Consider the following 21,646-nt stretch of genomic DNA (forward strand, 5'->3'; position numbering starts at 1 on the left):
GTCTCACTGGCAACGCGAATTTCCATGAGTCATACGCTCGACGATAAAAAGTGTATCATGCGAAGCACGCGTAAATGTATAGGTTAATCATTCCCGCTCCCCCGCTGCGGGGGTGACAGATGGCCTCGCGAAGCGCCGTCCGTCACTTCCGGAATACAAATTGACGAGAGTAGAACACGTTTGCTACGAGAGCGATATTCTTTTTAGCGATAATCTCAACGGATAATAACGCAGAATGATATGCTTGTATTCTAAATAAGCTTTCTATTCTATGGAATATATTTTACGGTTCCACTTTCGCGGTTCTTGCGAGGTGACTCCGAGTGAAGTTGGGAGACAGAAGATACGTACCTTTCGAACGTGAAGTTTAAAATTACAAAAGCTTCCGATATCTGTAATCCTCGAAACGCTTCAGATGAATTACAAATGCGTTTAAAGCGAAACAACCTCGTCGCAATTGCAACCGCGTGTCGGACGAGCAAATTAAGTATTGGCGCTACGAGCGTTTTACCGTCGATTCCCCTGCCGCGCGCCGAACGATGATGACACGACGCGCATGCGCAGCCCGGCGCGTATCCCGCATATACCGCACCGCGCTCCGCGGTACTCATAGCACTCGTTGAAGCGAATCCTCCAACGATTGTGTTCCGACGCGACCGGCGGTGCCTCACCTCGTGTATCTTTTCATATCGGAGTCTGTCGCTCGGTAGAAAAAAAAACGTGAGAGGCGCACAACGTTCCTTTTGCCGATCGTCCACGTCCAACGGCAGCAGCCAATTTGAGAAGCCGAAGTTTCCTTCCCCGGGTCTCCCAACACGCGCAGACGGACCGGGCACATTGGGTTTTTAATGTGTAACAAAACGTCACGGGATGAAGCTCACACGGAACTGCCTAGGCAACATCAACAAGATGTTGGACTTCTATTCGCAATTCAACCCCTCGCCGCTCTCGATAAAACAGTTCATCGATTTCGGTGAGTCCTCGCCCTACCCATCTCGGCCTCCCTAGCTCTTGTAGAAGTATGAAAGCGTCCGGCCTGATGTCCGGCTCGTCGCGTCACGTCGCGTCTGATCTCGTCTCGTTGCGTAGCGTAGCGTAGCGTAGCGTATACGCGTTGCGTTTTTCATCACGTCACGCACCGCTCGTTATTACGATTAAGTGAGATTGAGACTGGTTACGATTGGAGATGCCCGAATTCCGGCCGACGTGACAGTACTCGCGTGGTATGCCGGTTTAATTAACTTCCTTCACAGCGACGATAGAAAGTTCGCTCAGAATGTTTTTTTCTTTTATTTTTTTTTTTTTTATTTTTCTAGGCTCTGTATCGTCTAAACCACGAAATATACGCATCTCGCAGTCTCACATATATTATATATTTTTTGCGTGAAATTTTCATCGCGTGATTCTTTACGAAGCACGAGAGAAAATTTATTCTGAGATGAAAGAGACTTCTGTGTCAGCCTTACTATCATCTACTATTTCATCTTTTCACGTCAATTTCGCGCGTTTGAAAGATCGATCCTTTGAAGAGTATCTGTAAACTCCACTCGTTTCATTTAAAATTGAACACCTTTCGCGCTTGATGTCGCAAGAATACCATAATCTTGCGTGATGCCACATTGCATAAGAGAATAAATTAAACGGTACCTATTAGGATAAACAAGTTTTACAGAAATTTTTAAATATATTAAATATATTAAATATATTAAGAAAATTATATGATACGTGTATATATCATATAACGTATCATATTATAATTATTATTAATCGAACATTCGATCCATCACGTTAAAAAAATATACAGATTTCTCGTAATTTATTTCTAGATATCGAGTGTTATTTTTTAATATAATCTTTAATCCTTAAGAAACTTTTATTATTCGATCCATCACGTTTAAAATACACAAATTTCTTATAATTTATTTCTAAATACCGAATACTATTTTTTAATGTCTTTAATACCTAACAAGCTTTTAATCACTTAAACAATAAGATTTTTAATAATGGACAAAAAATATCCGTTCTTTAATAACATCCAGCTGGATATACTTGGAGACCTTGGTATCCCCACATAAACGTCTTGCGGTGACCATGAGTCCGTCACTGAACTTTTACGCGTTAAATAACAGCGACGTTATGTTACTCCGCTTTTCGTGTCACGCACACATGGCACGCGTGAATCCGATGAGAAATTTTGTAATGTTTCGAACGCCCGCATTCTTATAATAGATTCTTCTTGTCCTTCGAAGCTCGTTTTGGGGGAGAAGAATTATATGTGTTCTGTATTTCTTTTTTTTTTTTTTGTATACAAGGAGATCATGAATTGCTGCGAATTTTATGTAAAAGTAGTCACGGCCTACTCCTGCTTGCTGTGCTATGTGACTTTCGTCGATAAGGAACGATAACAGATACGCTTGTGATGCAATCCGTTCCAGGCATAAACAATCTCAAACGTGTTCCTTTTCGCCACGTCGCCGGAACAGACGGCGATATTTGTCCATAGAATTATGAAGATTCACGTAATCAAAAAGATGTACTATTAGTATTCGTAAGCATATTCTTATTAAAAAAATCAAAGCCAAAATGATAAGCGAGAAAATAAAATAGAATTCACAAGAGCCTAAAGAAAAATTTCTAAATCTCACATTTTGCATTTCTCAAAAGAGAATATTTAAAAGTACGACTTCAGAGACGATTTATTGACGATTAATAGATGAAACGACGATGAAAAGAGAAATGTTGTTTTGGAATTATATGGGAAAGTGAAATAGATGACTGAGGTCGTTCACCTACGATTCCTGTCCGCAATGTACAAAGTACATCGCGTGTTTTGCCTAACGGTCATTCAAAACATCGCCAAACGTCACGGGTAAACGTCACAAATGTGTTTAAATCTTATGCTCCAATAGAGATTGTTCACGCAACACATTTTACAGGAGTGTGTATCGTCACACTCATTGACGATCTATTAATCTCTGACGCAATCTTGATTAACAGAGAGACGAGAGAATAATTAATTAGGAATGTGAATAGCACAATTAAGAAATTTATATCAAAAAATATCCAAACTATATTATAAATAATTTTTGCACATAAACCCTCGAGAGTGTATCTCTTATCGAACTTGAGAAAAAATTTTTTTTCCTTTTTGCCTTTGCTCGTGTTCTATCGCGAACGTGTCGAATCTCCTCGGTAATCTTGATCTTGGCGAACAATTACGCATCACAATATCCTGCCATTCCTATACTTTTCGCTTCCTTTGTACACTGTACGTCTCGAGTGCAAACGCTGAAGAGAACACACATCAAAAGTGCGTTTGGACATGAACCAGAGGATCCATTTAATTTTACTGTGAATATCGCGAATCGAGGTTTTACCCAAATACCGAGTCGAACGAATGTTCACTCGAATAACGCCGTTGAAGAATATATGTAGATAGGCTCCGACATCCAAGGAACGTGCGCCCTTCGCTTCGCACTAGGTCAGGGTTGCGGCTGTATGATATATTTGAGGGAAATCACATCCGTCGGTCACTGCCATTGGCGACATTAAGTCTCTCCCTGAGACACCTAAAAGACCGAGAATAGAATAATGTCATGTGTATGTCGCCGCAGTATTATCCCACTTTGGAGTGCTGCCCACGACTTGGCATGGGCTCCGACAATACGAAGAACAGGAGCGGATATATATCTGGTGGAATTTGTACCCCGCAGATGGTGGTCGCCTTGAGATTAGGCACACCTACGTGCGTCTGACGGGCACTCCGCATTTCGCCGAAAATACGCACGTTCGCGTCAATGTACCGCGAACTTTGTACCTTGAAATCGATACATATATTTTCAAGGCCAGGATGTATCGTGAAAATAAAAAATCTAGACCGGTCTACCTCTTTTCGCGATTCTTCTATCGATAAAAAAAGATGAATTGAGAATATGTATTTCTGTGTAAACGAATCGAAAAGAATGGATTAAAAATTTTATGCAAATTGTAACTACGAAAATAAATTTAGAATTCAATTTTAAACAAAAATAAATATTAAAATCTTACTTTATCTTCCCGTCATATATAGATTTATAATTGGATAGAATGGACATTAATCGCGCATTAATTATTAATTTCTCATTTTATTCGTACGCTTTCGTATCGCTAAGATATATTCCGATATTACGTACATTCTATTTATGTATGTATATCATTAACGTATTAAATTTTCATTAGATTTTTGTCACGTGACAGGACAAAGATCATCAATATTGCACCGCGCAGCACCGTTTTATCGTCACGAACAACTAGTTTGTACTAGTTTGATGATGATTTTTTTTTTTTCACTATATATTCACGAGGAATATAGTCAGAGTAAACATACAGTACGTGATAGCTACGTATCGTATATTACTTGCAAAGGCACGATTAAGACTGTCGAATGAATGTGAAGCTGATAAAAATTGATAGGTACACGCGCGACGCTGAATGAATACTCGCGAAAGAATATTTTACATGCAACTGTTGATACCGTTCATTATTTTTAAATTGATCCGATTCTATTTTTTTCTCTCTTCAATTTTTTTAAGCTATCATACGATTCGATAATTATAAGATGAAAAAGAAGATATATATTATTCGAAATGCGAGATTACTGGAAATTTCAACGGTACTTTAACCTCGTATACAAAATCGAGGTCAAAGCTGTAAACAGAACCAGTAATTTTGGAGCTGGATGTGATGATATAAATAAAAGCATTAATATTATATTAATGATTGAACATTTTGAAAGAGAGAAATTGTTTAATAGCAATTTTCAATAAAATAATTATACACTTATTTTGCTTCAAAGCAAAGCTGTTTTGATTTTATATATTAGAAGTGACCACGAAGATTAGATATCTATGGATAAACAAAATTTTTATTTTGTTCTCGAATTATCCGACGCCTCGATAGTTCCAAGCAAAGGTTTCCATTGCGAATTACATAAAGCTTCATTAGGAAGCGTACAGTTTACAAGATCGATGAACGTAGAAACAAGCTGGGCAGAAATATTTTATAAGGAAATGTAGCGAGTTATATTTCCTCATCGCGGAATAACCGACAATGAGAAATCCTTTTTCTAAAATCAGTCGATGTCGAAAATTAGAATTTACTTTTCAAGACAATCTCTCCTCTTTTCTCGCTGAACATTCTTGAAAAGCGAGATATTCTTAAGCTGCTTTCACAGCGACAGAGGAAGGCACTGTCGCTAATCCAGAACGATATCTGAAGAATTAGTCTTGTTTTTATTTTCTCGAAGAGAAAATAGAAGATGCCACACGATATTTCTATATCGGATAACGAATGGAAGATTCATCTACGGAGAAAGGTAAATCCGTTGCATCGTGACGGATTGCAGGTTGAGAGACACTTGCCTCTCCCTCCTGCAGCGTGAGATCAGCGAGATGACGCGCGGGAAACAGCTGTTCAATTTTATTTTACCCGTCTGACTTTAATCCACACGCCGCACCAATCGCGGTGCGTCGGCGATCCACTCGAAACCTGAGTGCTTATCACGCACCACTCGTGACTCGTTATCTCTTTATACCTCGTGCCTCGACATTTATGATTAAAACGAGTATATGATAGCCCATATCTGCGGATTGTATATCGATTATCTACGGTACATGTGAAATGTCCATTTAAATTCGACAGGCCGACACAGCAGCGATGCGATCGCGAGTCTCGAGAATTTATATGAAATCCCTATCGATTTATTTCCACGATACCTACGGCCTGCGTAAGGCCTCTGGTCTACGTAAAGAGAATGCCTCGTTCATGAGACTAGTGCGCAGTTTTTACACTGAGAGAGAGAGAGAGAGAGAGAGAGAGAGAGAGAGAGAAAGAGAGAGCCCAATTATGCCCATCCCTTATTTGTCGGTGCCGGTCCGGTTCTCGGCTTCGTAGAAGCGCTCTCGGAGCGCGTTCCGGTTTCACTGCCGACGTACGATGCCCTCGCAGATACTTTGTCGAGAACTTTTATCTGTACAATCGTCACATAAGAGCGCGAATAAAGCATTTTGTGACTTTGCGAAAAGATCGGCCATCATTTCTGTTTCTGTTTCTCTCCCATCGGAGCGACAGCTCTTATTGAATAAAATTTTGCTCGTCGCTATGAGATAATAGTAGGAAGAAAAAGCACTTCGTGATAAACTTCAATATTTCGAAATCTCATTTGTTTTAGCATTTAATACAAAAGAGAAATTATTTATATATAAACGTGATGTATATTTCTAAATACGGAAATAATAAATTGATGAATAAAACATCTCTTGTGCGCATTATGCAATTACGCAGAATTCTCGCGCGATCGCGATGTATCATCGATTACATAATCTGTAATACAAAATGCTCACTTTGCTCTTTCCTTTTTTAACGGATATTTCGAGCTTAACAGGTTGCAGTTGTACATAATTATTATATAAAGTTATTGACAGTCATGTGTTTCCCTGCTGAACTTGCGCATAATTATTAATTTTGTACACGGTATTTAAAGCGGTAAGATTCCGAAACGTTTGAGGCATTTTTCTTATCGGAAAAACTGCCTAATATTGTATTGGTATTTGAATAATATTCATATAAATTTGGCAAAATACAATTGGAACATTAAAAATCTTTATATGGCTATCTGATTCATATTAACAGCATTAATCATACGCTCATTTCTTTGTAGTCATTAAAAGTTCTCAGGGATTTTTTTTTTGTACGAAAGAAGAGAGAAGGACATGTCATATATATTATGAGACATGCCATAAATTGATCTTTTCATTTCAACCTACTTTATTGTCTATAATTTTAAATGTAAATAATGACGACAGTTACACCGCAAGTAGTTGGTTCTTCGCAAATGTGAATATAGTTCACGTGATAGTTTTGTTTCCTCCACATAGTTTCTTATTAAGCGATCGAAAACGGAATTGACAATAAATGAAGCAATTACAATTATTAATTAAACATGTAAATTATTTAATAAGAAGCAGAACAGAATTGATAAAAGATGATTGATTGCCATGATCAAATAAATTCAAAGTTAGTTACTGAAATCTCGTTAGACTTGTTATCCTAGTTCAAAGGTTACATCATAACTCTTTGTCTAAGTTTCGCTGTATATGTTACAACCGTTAGGTTGTTTCGTATATTGCTACATTGTAATCGTTTTATATATCGACTGTATCGGAAATCATCGATGAAAACGATACTTGATAAATTTTTCATGGAAACGTTTAAAAGAGCATCTTTATTTCTATTTTTGTTTTTATCTGTATTCGATTGTGCGTAGGAGGAGATTTCCTCCCATTAATATCAAATTAGTGATTTTTACGTTGATTTTGAAACGTATACCAATGTAACAACTCAATTAGAATGATTATATCTACTACAAAAGATTAGTTAAATTTCTTGATTCTTATGTAAATCAGGAATGAGTAATTATAATTAAAAAATATATTAATAATTATATGATTAAAAAAATAATTAAAAAACACATTTAAATAGAAATATTTTTGTTTTTTAGAATGAATAATTCTGTTAAAATAATTATGTATCGTATTTTTTTTTTACTAAGTTCGTATAATGAATATGCGTGTTTAAAATATGCATATTTAAAAATTTTAAAATGTAATAAACGAGGATATATTTTAATAAATGATAAATTTCTTATACATATCGTAAATATAATTACATTGTTGGAAAAAATGTGTTGAATTTAACATAAATCGCATGTTCCAAACGGTCCACTCAAAATTTTGTGTTAATTTAATATAATAACATAATATGAATGTGTTAAATAGCGGATGTGTAAAATAGTAACACCGACGTGTTAATATTTCAACAAAAAAGAAATGTACTCTTGATCTTAATTAATAAATTTTGAAGTTAATTGTGTGTTTCAATTAACATAATTTTTATGATAAAATAACATGTCGAGACGCGTCAAAATTCAAGACTGTGTCGAAATCACACAAAGAATAATAACAAGTCATCTCCACTCCTGTTATAGAGTAAAACCAATATTTTTTTGTGTAAATTTTAACATATTGAATAAATACGTACGAATTGTGTTATGTTAACACATTTCTTAAATCATTTTAATAATTTTACATTTTATATTTGTTAAGGTCAGTTAACATAGTAGACATGTGTTAAATTTATATATAAATATGTAGGTTATTTAACACAAAAATTTTAACAAGGACCGATTTTAACACAAATACAAAGTGTTTTTTACTGTGTACATATATTGATATGAAAGTTAATGATAGTAAAATAAATAAAGTGATAGCAGCATTCGCTATCATTTTAGAAGGTCGCTGTAATATATATGGCGAGTTCTAATTTTATATACCGCTGTGACCTAAACGCTAATATGATGATGTGAAAATAAAATGAACTCTCAATTCTTGCTACTATCTGTTAACACGAAAAATCGACTAGCTGTTTATGCTTATGTGATATCGATAACTATTGAATCTCATGCATAATCCAACAAACGTAAAAACAAATTCATTATATATCTTGCGTCATTGAATATAATTTATTAAGAATATATATTGAATTTTATTTTATTTTTTCTAGATATCTTCCGTGAGCGAGATATGGCGAATGCCAACATCGTTTTTTTTTCTGAGCGAGAGATATTTTTATGGACTATATATATATATCCTCACTTTGTGATTTTCAAAAATAAAATTATTCAAGAAGAAATAGTTTATCATTCAGCTTCACAAATTGTTAAAGCAAAAGATAATTGGTGAATCGCAGACACGTGCGTTTTAATTGCGCTTTTCCTGCATTTGAGATAAAAATAGAATACGATAAAGAGAACTTGAAAAGAAAACGAAGTAGGAACAGAACAGGAAGTACAACCTAACAATGAACAATGATAAATTTAATGCTTGTAATTATTCTGAATCATTTGGCGTGCAATTTTGTGCCACTTCATGCAACAAAAAAAGTGTGCACAGATTTGGCAGAAAGGAGGATCGCCGATTTATAAGCATGAGCACCGGGAACGAAGTCCAAAGGCCAGAAGGCTCGTCCGTCTCAGGTTTTACCGTCACATGGCCGGTAAATAATTGATTTCCCTTGACGTCACTTTCCACTATCTGCGAGATTTCGACGCGATGTTTTTTTCTTCTCGCCATCGTCATTGGCACGATTTCACGAGAAATGCCAAGAGTGGAGTTAAAGTCCAAGTTACTTTTTTTTATCGCGTTTCGTAATTCAAAATTCGCAATCTGACTCTATCGGCCTGATCAGGGAGATCAATCGCAGATAAAATCTATGGATCTCGTTTTCTCCTCTGCTCTTATTAGAGCGATAATCCCTGGATAAGTTGCATCGTATAAGTGATAAGTGATATTTTTGTTTGAATAAATAATTGCTTATTCATCTCAATCTATCCGATATATTGTTCTCAAAATATCTCTTGTCAAACGATAGCAAACGCTAATGTATTATATATGTAATATAGCGTGAATATTTATTTAATGATCGTTTCTTCGAACAAAAACGTTATTTTCTATTCTGTTTATATCGCGCCATGATGACTCAAAATAAAGAATGATGAGACACTTATTTTGCTCCCTGTAGGTGGATTATCCTATGACGATTGAGAAAACATATATGTTTCATTGTCAATAGTATTATTTTAAGAGATGTATGATAATAACAATATGTCACGTGTGTTTATCTGCGCAAGATAAGACGCACTAAAAACATGCTAATTTTCGAGGGCAATGTTCTTTGCGTGCCAATTTCAATGTGTCTAGTTGAATCTTCTATAGCTTCTCTGTAATAATCTCTAGAAACTTAATTACTTTGATAATTTCTAATTGCTCCGAAAAATCGTATAATTATCTCATTTGTATCGGGGAACCGTGCATCATTTAATTGTTCATGTGCAATTAATTGAATATTACATTTTACCAACTAATAGAATCGATGTAACAAAATTATTTTCAATATAACTATCTAAATTTAAGGTCTTTAAGAGGTATTTTTAAAATTTACAAAATACACTTGAAAATGCAATTTCGTGCGATTGTCTTACATGTTTGTAACATTGACGAGATTTACATCAAAATTTACAATTAAATAAAAGTGAACTGTCATCCGATTTATCCGCTCGCAAACAAATCCGGAGATTTTGAAGTTAATTAAATTGCACGATACCGAGAGATCTCGGTGCAATTAATACTCGACAATTGAATGTAAATGCCAGGACCGCTGCCCGTGATGAGCAATGAGCAGATGCCACAAAATTTTCTGCTTCTTCTTCCATTTTCGCTTTGCCAAATGGGATTTTATATAAAAGCAAGCAGAACTCGGTCCGACCGATCTGTGTCTCTGGCGGATAAGAGCATTCAATTTCCTGGTAATTTCTCAGTTGATCGCTTTTAGAATCGAATCGCGAGAACCGGCCACGGTTCTCTTCGGAAAATTCATGAAGATCTAATCTTGTTTTACGCCCACGAGACACTCTCAACAATGAGAAACCTATAACAATCGTGCGATTCTTCTTTTACAGCAATTCTGCGTAATGTAACATCGCCTTGTTACATCACGTATTGTTTTTTTCTCTTTTATTCGCATGGCCTTTATTTGGAATTAACTGTGAAATAAAAGTTTTTTTTTCTTTTTTTTTTTTTTCATATTAATTCAATTCAATTACGCGACATGGGAACAATTGAATCTTCCATTTGGGTAATGACGCAGTCTGTATGTTTATTAAAGCTGATTAAAATTGCGTCCAAGCTCGTACAATTATCATTCGATGTTCCCAACCTTTCCAATGATTGCACTCCGCGTGATAAACACTCGTTATCAAAGCCCCCCTCGGAGAAGGAATTAGTGAATGCGTTACCGAGAATAATTCTCAAGAACAATTTCTTATGGAAAATTGCGAGGAATTTTTTCTGCGTATAAAAACAAAATCTAATCTTCGAATATCATATACAATGCAGCTAATAAATTTTTTTATAGAATTTGCTGAATTTTATTTTACAATGTCTGCAAAAAATTATTACAACCTATTCTGTTTGCGTAATTATCTTTTATGTCTTGATTTCCTTATCAAAAGAATTCGCTGCAAATTCCCTGTAAATTTCAATACACGAGGCACGATATGACGATTGATGAAAACAAATGTTTTATCAATGATTATGAGGTACGCTTACGTCTTCATTTCACATAGATTATGCTTATTTGCACGCTTGTACGTTGCGGTTGGTTTGGCCAAAGTTTCAGCAATTTTTCAGACACATGGATCTCAAGTGACAATCTTCTCGCGTTGCATGCTCACGAGGTCGAGGTTTATTTTCAGAGCGCACCGCCGTACGCAACCCGGGGACATGTCTCAAGCATGTCTATATAAATAATTGAATTTTCACTCCAGGAGGAGAGAAGATAAGGGATCGATTTATCGACGTTCACTCGAGCGTGCCGATATCAAATATTTTATGGACGATTGACCGACGTTTCCGTCACGATCTTCTGCAACAGCTAGCCTTTCGCGAGTTTAAAAATGCAAACAATTTGCTTCTTAGTTAGTAATGCGTAACGATATCTAAAAATTTTTAATAAAGTAAAGCTCGGCTCAACAGAGAACCTCAACTTAAGATTAAGGAAAAAAGAATTTTATTAAAGTGAAAAATTCTACTAACTCCTTCTAATAGCTCGTAATTGAACGACGCTAATATTTAGCAAAGGCGTGTTACAAGCAAGAGCGTACGCTCGAAGCGGCTATAGTTTGTATTTGTCAATAATGATAGCGACACGTCGTTAAGTAGGTCAATGCATGATCACTGAAAGTTCAGTTTGTATCGATTTTTCGTTGTATAGATGATAATATGTAATCGCTTTTATGCGAACTTTGTTTTTACACAGGTTTTTATGTAGGTGTGCTTTACGGAATGTCAATTTCCACGTACAACACGCTGAAATAAAATTGTTAACGTTACGTTAATTTGATCATCATTAACATGAAATAAATCAAGCTTTCTGGAACTTATTTATGTATATAATTTTTTATGAATCATTCTTTAATAACATTGGAAATTGAATGATTAAGCGACGTCGAAAGTTTAGTAAGTCACAAGCTTAACAATGATAAAAATATATCCGAACCGCGATAAATATCTGTCATCGAGTAATTTAATAGATGGGTGTATTCTCTTGTGGTCCAATCGTGAAATGTAAATGTTCGTCTTGTCATTCTCTCTTTTTCTTTAGGTATTAAAATGTAAAAAATATTAATATTGCTTTTGATAAAATATTGCTTACATCATTTAAATAGGATTGTACCTGACGTTATTGCTCGCGCTTGACAAAAATTGATATCATTAATATATATTCCCTGAAAATTACATATTAAATATGACAAGATCATTCTTCTGCTTGACATAAATTATACAAATGATATACCGTTTTAGCATCAGATGAGCCGTGAAAACTCTTATCACACTTGCGATGTGCCTTCCTATTGATTTTATATTTTTGCAATAACGCGACAATAATACGACAGTGACTGTTTTCACTGCTTTTTCTGGAGATTCTAATTTCTGCAACAAATATGTATTTTGTGTCTGGCAGGCGAAAAAATATGATTTAAGAAACCTGTTGAAACCTGTTTTGATCATTGTTGCGATCCATTATCTTGATAAACGTTTAATGTCACGTCAACACGTTACGCAAAATTTCATTGAAATTAATTAGTCGAAAGAAGATAAATTTTCAATAAAAAGCATGATTAAAATTTCATTTCCCGCAAATTACATTTTTCAATTTTATTTTTACCTAAAATAAGGACGATTTCCTGTTATTCTGATATCGATTAATAATCGATTTGATAAATATTACAAATTGATTACAATTATATTTGCGATAAAAATTTGTGATATCGTTTGTTTCTTAGGTCTAAGCGCCTGTGAAAGGAAGTCCTTCATATTCCTGAGGAAGGAATTGCCGGTACGACTCGCCAATATTATGAAGGAGATTCACTTACTGCCGGAAAATCTGCTAAAGATGCCTAGTGTGGGTATTGTGAATAATTTGTACGCCACCTCCTTCGAGGAAATCCTACACTTTGAGAAAGTCGATGTCAACGAGACCACTTTAGACAAGTGAGCATGTGACTCAAGTATTCTTTTCTGAACGATTCGCAATGTTTTTCAAATGACACTTTACATGGAAACCTTGGACTTTTTACAGATTTTGCCAAGCTCTGATAAAGATACGGAACAGACATACTGACGTCGTTCAGACAATGGCACAAGGTGTTTTGGAGCTGAAAGAGTCTCACGACGTGGATGTTCAGACTGAGAACAGCATTCAGTATTTCCTGGACAGATTTTTCATGTCCCGCATTTCAATTCGTATGCTGATCAATCAACATAGTAAGTTTATTAAATGTTTTACGAATAAATTTTAGTATGAATCGCAAATTTTGCTTTATTAATGGGATTCTCTTCGTAACGTTTCAGCGCTCCTTTTCGGTGGGCAATTGAACGGGCACAGTAGACACGTAGGATGTATAGATCCGTCCTGTGACGTGATCGGCGTCATTAAGGACGCTTATGAGAACGCACGGTTTTTATGCGATCAATATTATTTGGCTAGTCCGGAATTGAAAGTTAAACAGCATAACGGCAAGTTTGAACAAAGTTGATTATTGATTATTAGTGTTAGTAAGTAATTTGATAAATGATTTTCTATAAAGGTAGACCAAGCATTATGTTTGGGTACTGTACGATACAAATATCAATCATCAAAAAATAAAATTGTGGAAGTACTGGTCATAATCGTCGCGCGGTTCGTTTTTCCAGAGCTTGAACGCAGTAGTGAAATTAGGATTATTTATGTGCCGAGCCATTTGTACCATATGCTCTTCGAACTCTTCAAGAACAGCATGAGAGCCGTGATGGAGCATCATGGAACTGACTCGGACAATTATCCACCGCTTGAAGTTTTGTTAGTGCGCGGTAAAGAAGATATTTGCGTAAAGGTAGGACAATGGCTTACGTCAGACGCGTAATTAGAATAATGGATAATGGACTGAATAATGGATAATTATCTCTATTTCATCCGTACTTTAGATATCTGATAGAGGTGGCGGCATTCCTCGTTCAGAAACGGACCATTTGTTTAAATATATGTATAGCACCGCTCCACAGCCGAGCAAATCGGATGCTCATACAGTACCGCTTGCAGGATACGGTTATGGGCTACCATTATCCCGGTTGTATGCCAGGTATCTCCATGGTGACATCGTATTGCTCAGCTGCGAAGGTTACGGAACAGATGCTATCATCTATCTAAAGGTAATTTTTTAAAGTTAATAAAAATGCACGCATTTAATGAGAAATTATAACATTTAATTTTTCTTGGATACATTTTATTTATGAGCAATGTTCTAATTGAAAGCTTATGTCCTCAGGCATTATCTACCGAGGCGAATGAATTGTTACCGATATTTAATAAGTCCTCATCGAAATTTTATCGCACACCGGTACCCACTGCGGATTGGAGCAGTCAGTGTGGTGGTGGGATGGCGACGAGGCAGCTTAGTATGAGTCATGCTCAAGGCCACAGGCTGCCACATGGGATGGAGATCACTCATTTATAGCAGAGCGCGATCGATGCGGATCAGAAAACTATTGGGTGAGTAATTTATAACAGTGCGACGTACACTCATCGATTCTTCGTTTTCTACGCTGAATTTACTCGGTTCTTTTCTAGGGAACTCAAGAAGATTTTCTGTTCGCATGTTGAAAAGGATACTTTAATAGGAAAGCAAGATCTGCATTCAAAACAAGGGCAAATATTGACGGAGTATACTCTACAAATACAACTAATTATATTGCAGATGAGATATTACACGTATTGGCCAAAGACAATATTGATAATCTCTTCCTTGTGCCGTAATTGCATTACATATCAAATCAATTATACAGATTTGATAATCGAGGCTTTTGTTTTTCATCGACACAAGCAAAGAACATCAGATTACCTACTATATATTTTAACAAAAACATTATCACAGGGTTTACGGTTAATATTAAAAAAAAGGAGAGAATTTTTTGACAAATCTTGAAATAACATTACTATTTGTTTTATAATAAAGCATTGCATCCAAATAATTGGATTACGTTTATATTAGGCTTTCTATAAGCATATTTGATTTAAAAATGTTGATTAATGTTGATTAATGTTGATTATTACAGACAATATCAGCATTTGAATCTGAAAAAGCATTTTTTGTTATATTGTAGCAATGTCGAAATATATCCTGGACGGCGTTCTATATTTGAAAAAATATAGTTTTCATTTATATTATATATTAATAATATTTGTAAATTATATATTTGTAAATTTTATTATATATATTTTTTTCTTAAAGATTTTAAATGAGTATTGAATACTTGTTTATCTATTTTATCTTTTTTTTGTTCTATATCTTATTTCTTTTCTCTTGATTTTAGAAAATAAAGAAAATAACTTTTTTATTTTATTAAATAAAGAAACAAATGTTCTTGGAAATATTTAAATATATTTATTTTATTAAGTAAAGATACAAATGTTCTTGGAAATATTTAAATATATTTATTTTATTAAGTAAAGAAACAAATGTTTTTGGAAATATTTAAATATATTTACATTAAATATATTTTAGAACGTGGTCTAGGAGAAACAGGTATCTACTTCCAATCGGCTGTATGAAGCACGTAACAAATCGCAGACTGTGATGTAACATGAAGTTTTGATTTAGCTGCTAGATAAAGATTAAATATCTATTAGTATACACGTGCACAAAATAGTTTATAGTTTATAATTTCGCGCGCGTGTACATAAATTAAATTTTATGGCTATGTTTACGCCAATTGTTCCGAACGACTACAGAGAGAACTGAACGAAGAGAAATACTCTCCATCTCCCGAGAAAAATATTTTATACCGTGTGTGGAAAAACTATATAATCAACTTAGCCAGTCAGCTAATTTTTAATTATATATTTTCTATGAACAGATCATATTTATATACAAATCAGAAAAAAATTCTTTTTTCACGAAGAAAACTTTTGGTACAGATCTCACATATTCTGAGGTATTTGTATCTCTTCTGAAAGCATTATGTTTTTTTTTTGTGCGAATAGTACATTACGGAATGGAAGAAAGAAATCAATGTTAATAGTATAATATTTGTTACATTTTCTAAGTGCAGATTACATTTATACTATAAAGATTGAAAAGTGGCGCCCTCTAAATTTATAAACATTATAGTAAGATAGAATTATTTAAATATATATATATATATATATATATATATATAAACTCTATACTTTTTTATTTAATTTGTAACATGCTTATGATCATGATGATTTCCTAATCAATTGGCGAAGAATATATTCGATTACCCAGATACCTCGGAGCGATAAACATTAATTTGTAAGTTTATACTGTATGATATGTGTTGGGAGAAGAATGTTGCAAGTGGAATGATAAGTGAATGCTATGTACGTTTTCTACGATGCAAGTTTTTTCAAACGTAATGTCGAGAGCGTAGAAACTTATTCCTAATGGAGCTAGTACGTTGAGCATGCTGTATCGCGCGTGACATATATAACGTCTCAGAGAAGATAATATTAACGATTAGCAAGGATCTTATTTCTCTGAACGTGACTCTAAAAATAAATTAAACGAAGAATGTTATGTATATATAATACTACGTTGAATGCGCGAGCGATGAATAGGAGTACATAAAATTTCATTAGATATTACAACTTGAAGAAGTATATTCGTGCACGCGCGACACGGATGAAAAATCTTGTAAAGCATTGTTAATAAATATCTCGCAACAAACGTGAGGCGTACGGATTATTCTGAACCATGACAAACTGGGTCAAACCACTTGATCCTTAACGATGGGTTTTTGCTAATCCTTAAGTACGCGCGACATCCAAACTGCGTCAGATAAGGGATCGTATGTTATCAAGGCAAACGATGAATCTAGGACATCTTAGTATACGGTGCTGACGGTTCCTAAATTATTCATTCCGCGTATGTAAATTAATTGCCCGTGTCCCGTTACTCATAGCGTGTACTGTGATTCTGGAAAAATACGGTGCGTATATAAAAGCCGAAAGATGACTCGTCGGAGCGCACATTTCATAGAACGCAATTCAGAAAAACGGTACAGGCGGCTCATCTCTGCTCCAGAAAGGTGTAAGTACAAACTGATATCTTCTAAATATTGCAAAAATTTATTTTTCGATTGAGTTGATTTCTCTTCTTAATTCTCTTTGAAATAAAGAAGAAACTCCCGCTCTTTTCTTTTATTTATCCGTTTTCCGCAAATAATCAATCAGAGATCCGAGATTATAAAATACAATTAATAAGATAAATATAATTAAGATTTATAAGATTCGCTTCTTATTTACAAACAGAATCGGAGAACAAAGAGAAAGTACGTAAATAAATCGTACGTAGAAGATAATTTAAAAAAAAAAGTATTATCTTAATTTATAATTAACTGAAAAATCCGGCTTACCAAGATTTCATTCATTGTCTTCTGTCAAGAGTTCATGATATGATTAAAAACGATGCTATCAAGCGTGAAATACCTAATTGACAAAGAATTTACGATAAGATGATAGAGAATTAAGAGTACACACTCGATAAGAATATAAATATACATATAATAATTCCGTAAAATATATACAAAGACAGTTGATATTTGACCAAAATAATACAAAAGTCTTAAATAAATAACCGAAGAAATTCAATGTTATTTTATTTACACGGATGATTTTATTTATTAAGTAATATAAAGATATATCTCCTGATTTTATTTATTAAATAATATAAAGATATATCTCCTGTAAAAAAATATAAAGCAAAATTGTTTATCAGAAAGTAAAATTATATATCGATACAAATAAAAGCTTTGTTTGATTCAGCGATTAACCACATCGATTTCATCGCACCTATATTACTGCATATTATATTAAAAGCATTAATTAACACACTAAAAGAGAATTTCATCTTTCTTTAAATCTATATATTTTTTTAGAATTATGAAAGTATGAAAAATTGTGTTATTCTTAGAAAATCGATAATACTCTTCTTGAATATACGGGATTAAAATATTTTGTAAATATTAACAAATACATTTTTTTTAAATACAAAGCAAGTTGACATTTTTTTATATTAACTCTAATAAAATATATATAACATGTATTATTATTACTATTATTATTATTATTATTATTATTAGATTTATAATTCACCATTTATTGTACCATTCTTGTTTCATTTATTATAAAATATTTTTTCGTGATACACGCAAAGACGCAAATAAAATATTATTTAGAACGTGGTTCACACGCGTATTCGACATGCACAATCAATTTAAACCTTTGATGAAAGCTACCGGATTGCTAATTGTGACATGCCGTCTCGTGACTTATTGAGCGCGCCGCGCAGGATCGATGTATGATAACACGATTCTTTTTTTCAAGTTAATCCGATAGACGAGTGGTAAAACCCAACGTGATCTTCATTTGATCGATTGGTGTGAATTTTTCTTAAATGTAATGTCCTAGATATATGTATTGATCATTGGTGCCGTGTGCATACAGTGTTTAAATACAATGGATGAAACAATAACTGCAATCACTGTTACTTGCGCTCCTCCTGTCTCGCAAGGGGTAAGCTGATCTTCTCGAGAGACAAATGACGACTATCGTCGTCGACTATCATATTTTTCTACAAAAAAATTATTGTTTCCCAATAATTGAGAAAAGTGTTTGCAGCATTTATTAATTGTGTCAACCAAAATTAATTTTGCACGTTGAAATTATGTGAAATATTTTGTACAGAGCCATCATGTGGAAGATAATAGTGTTGTGCACGATCGTGGGCTTGACGGCTGCCCAGAAGGCTGCCTTCAACAATTACAAAGTCTTCAGACTAATCCCAACTTCGGAGGCGCAGCTTGAAATTCTACGCGAATTGGAAGAAGTTTCCGATGGAGTAAGTAAATTTCTTTTTAATTATAAATACGTTTTTAGCAGATACGAAGATAAATTAAGAATGTTTGCTTCTTGCTTGAGGTACATATCACACGTAGAAACCTACTTGAAATTTACGCGAAATCAGTTTTACAAAATTCACAAGAGATATTATCGAACTTTCAAAGGGGAATTTCAAAAATTTTACAAATTTAGAAACGTTTAGAATCATTTATTAGATGGTTTGCGAAATTAAGAAAGAAAGACAAAGGAATAATGCTTTAATAGCGTTTTAACTTTAAAATTGATTTTCAACTCTAACACTAAATTCTTTAAAGTTCTCCTTCTGGGATGCACCGAGTTTCGTAAACAAACAAGCGGATCTGATGGTCGCTCCACACAAGTTGCCCGAATTCTACGAGAAGATGGGTCAGATCGGGATCCGCTATCAGAAGTACATCGACGATGTCCAAGAATTGATCGACGAGACCACCCCTATGACTCGATCGAAGTCGTTCGATTTCACCAGCTACCATACCCTCGAGGAAATCTACAAGAATCTGGATGATTTGGTCAAGCAATATCCCGACAAGGTGCAAATCGTCATAGGCGGCAGAACGTACGAGGGTCGTCAGATCAAGGGCGTCAAGGTTTCCTTCAAGGCCAACAATCCTGGAATCTTCGTCGAGGGTGGCATTCACGCCAGGGAATGGATCTCGCCGGCTACCGTCATGTACATTCTCCATCAGCTGCTGACCAGCAACGACCCGGAGGTCAGAGCTCTGGCCGAGAGCAACGATTGGTACATCTTCCCCTCGTTCAATCCCGACGGATACGTGTACACGCATACCACGGTAAGCCTCGTTAATGCGTTTGTTAATGCGATTATGCAGCGCGGTCTATTAATTTGCGAATTAATTTTATCGCCATACTTTTTTCGGAATCGTGAACCAGAACCGAATGTGGAGGAAGACGCGTAAGCCGTACAGTCTTTTCTGCAGCGGCAGCGATCCCAACAGGAACTGGGACTACAGATGGAACAGTAAGAATTTGTAGAACTTAAACTTTTTTGGAAAAGAGAAGTCTTTTATTTTAAATATATATTTTTTCTTCGTATATTCTTCATTTTTGTTTAACGTTATTGCAATTTGGCATTTTTCAGCCGGAGGTGCCAGCAGCAACCCGTGCTCCGAGACCTACGCCGGAAGTGCACCGTTCTCTGACATAGAGACGAAAAGCATGTCCGAATACCTCAAGTCTATTTCCGATAAATATTACGCGTATTTATCATTCCACAGCTATTCGCAATTATTGATGTTCCCGTACGGCCACACGACGGATCATCTTGAAAACTATGATGAATTGGTGAGAAATTTAAACACAATAAAGCAACATTGAAAATTTTTCATTTAAGATAGCATATAAATTAATGAAATAATCATTTTTGTATTTTATTGTCGAATTAATTAAATACCAAAATTTAATTCTTAGATATGAAACATTTTAAGATAATAAAATTTATGAACAACTTAGCGTTGTTTTATTACACAGAATTTACTTAATTTTTATGTTTTTTTCAGTACGCTATCGGCACAAAAGCGATTACGGCACTTAAACAAAGATATGGCACTTCATATGTAACTGGAAATATTGCCGAGACGATCTGTAAGCAAAAAGATTTTAATTCGTACACTTTTATTTTGTAATTATCTAGAGTGATTTACTGGAATTAAAAATCTCTTTGTTTCTATTATTTTAAATTGAAGCTCTACTCTATTAATTATTCCGATATTAAAGTTTTAATTTAAATTATATAAAAATTGATATTTTTAAAAATTTCTTTTTGTTTTTATTAAATCTAGACATAGCTACTGGAAGTACTGTGGACTATGTTAAAGGCATTTATGGCAAACCTATCGCTTACACGTACGAATTGCGTGATCAAGGCCGGTATGGCTTCTTGTTGCCTCCTGACCAGATTATCCCGACTGGAGAAGAAACCATGGATTCTCTCGTAGCAATGTTTAAAGAAGCAAAAGCACGTGGAATTCCTAATTAAAACTAACTTAATTTGTAAATAGTTTATTATTTCGACGAGATATTCTTTTCACAAAAATTGCTAATCTCTCTCTTTTTCATTCTGTTTCAAAATCTAATAGTAATGATGATAAATTTTAGTAATTTTGGTATTTTTATAAAAAAAAAAACTTGAATTTTCTTTAACGATATTATTTTTAAATATTTTATTAAAATTATTATATATGTAATTTAATTATCACTATCAATTTTATTACGCTTTAGACGAAACATTTTTAATTGTATTATAATTATATTGTATTATAATTATGTACTAAGATTCAATATCTTATGCGCTAATTCAATTATGACATATCGCAGACATGAAAAGAGAATATAAAAATTATTTGATAAATCGATATATTAATAATTTAGTGCATACATAATTTTGACAATGACAATTTGATATATTTGTCAGAAATTTTATGTAATTATTTTTAATAGGCAAAAGATCTATGTATTATGTATGTAAATATATGTATAATAATATATATTATAATTTTTAAAAGTATAATAAAATACGTATTACAATAATACAATA

The 21,646-nt window shown here is 34.2% G+C and overlaps 2 protein-coding genes across 3 annotated transcripts; both read left to right on the forward strand.

Annotated features, from left to right (window-relative positions):
• Positions 1 to 472: 472 nt before the first annotated feature.
• Pdk (pyruvate dehydrogenase kinase) lies at positions 473 to 16,879 on the forward strand. Its single transcript, XM_011643555.3, has 8 exons — positions 473 to 973; positions 12,938 to 13,145; positions 13,234 to 13,418; positions 13,506 to 13,670; positions 13,848 to 14,026; positions 14,118 to 14,342; positions 14,459 to 14,682; positions 14,761 to 16,879. Exons 1-7 carry the CDS (start codon positions 871 to 873, stop codon positions 14,645 to 14,647), a joined length of 1,254 nt encoding a protein of 417 aa, XP_011641857.1. The 5' UTR covers positions 473 to 870; the 3' UTR covers positions 14,648 to 14,682; positions 14,761 to 16,879.
• Positions 16,880 to 17,019: 140 nt separating this feature from the next.
• Positions 17,020 to 21,646, forward strand: LOC105430162 (zinc carboxypeptidase-like). Of its 2 annotated transcripts, none has more exons than XM_089077107.1 (7): positions 17,020 to 17,242; positions 18,898 to 19,051; positions 19,368 to 19,883; positions 19,984 to 20,071; positions 20,192 to 20,394; positions 20,610 to 20,694; positions 20,892 to 21,646. In XM_089077107.1, the coding sequence occupies exons 2-7, from the start codon at positions 18,905 to 18,907 to the stop codon at positions 21,086 to 21,088; spliced, it is 1,236 nt and encodes a 411-aa protein (XP_088933233.1). In that variant the 5' UTR covers positions 17,020 to 17,242; positions 18,898 to 18,904; the 3' UTR covers positions 21,089 to 21,646. The 2 variants fall into 2 exon arrangements, with proteins under 2 accessions (XP_088933233.1, XP_011641856.2); XM_011643554.2 differs by lacking the exon at positions 17,020 to 17,242 and adding an exon at positions 18,548 to 18,726.

The sequence above is a fragment of the Pogonomyrmex barbatus genome, unplaced genomic scaffold, assembly GCF_055798465.1.
Source record: "Pogonomyrmex barbatus isolate J1 unplaced genomic scaffold, ASM5579846v1 scaffold2, whole genome shotgun sequence".
Lineage (NCBI taxonomy): Eukaryota > Metazoa > Arthropoda > Insecta > Hymenoptera > Formicidae > Pogonomyrmex > Pogonomyrmex barbatus.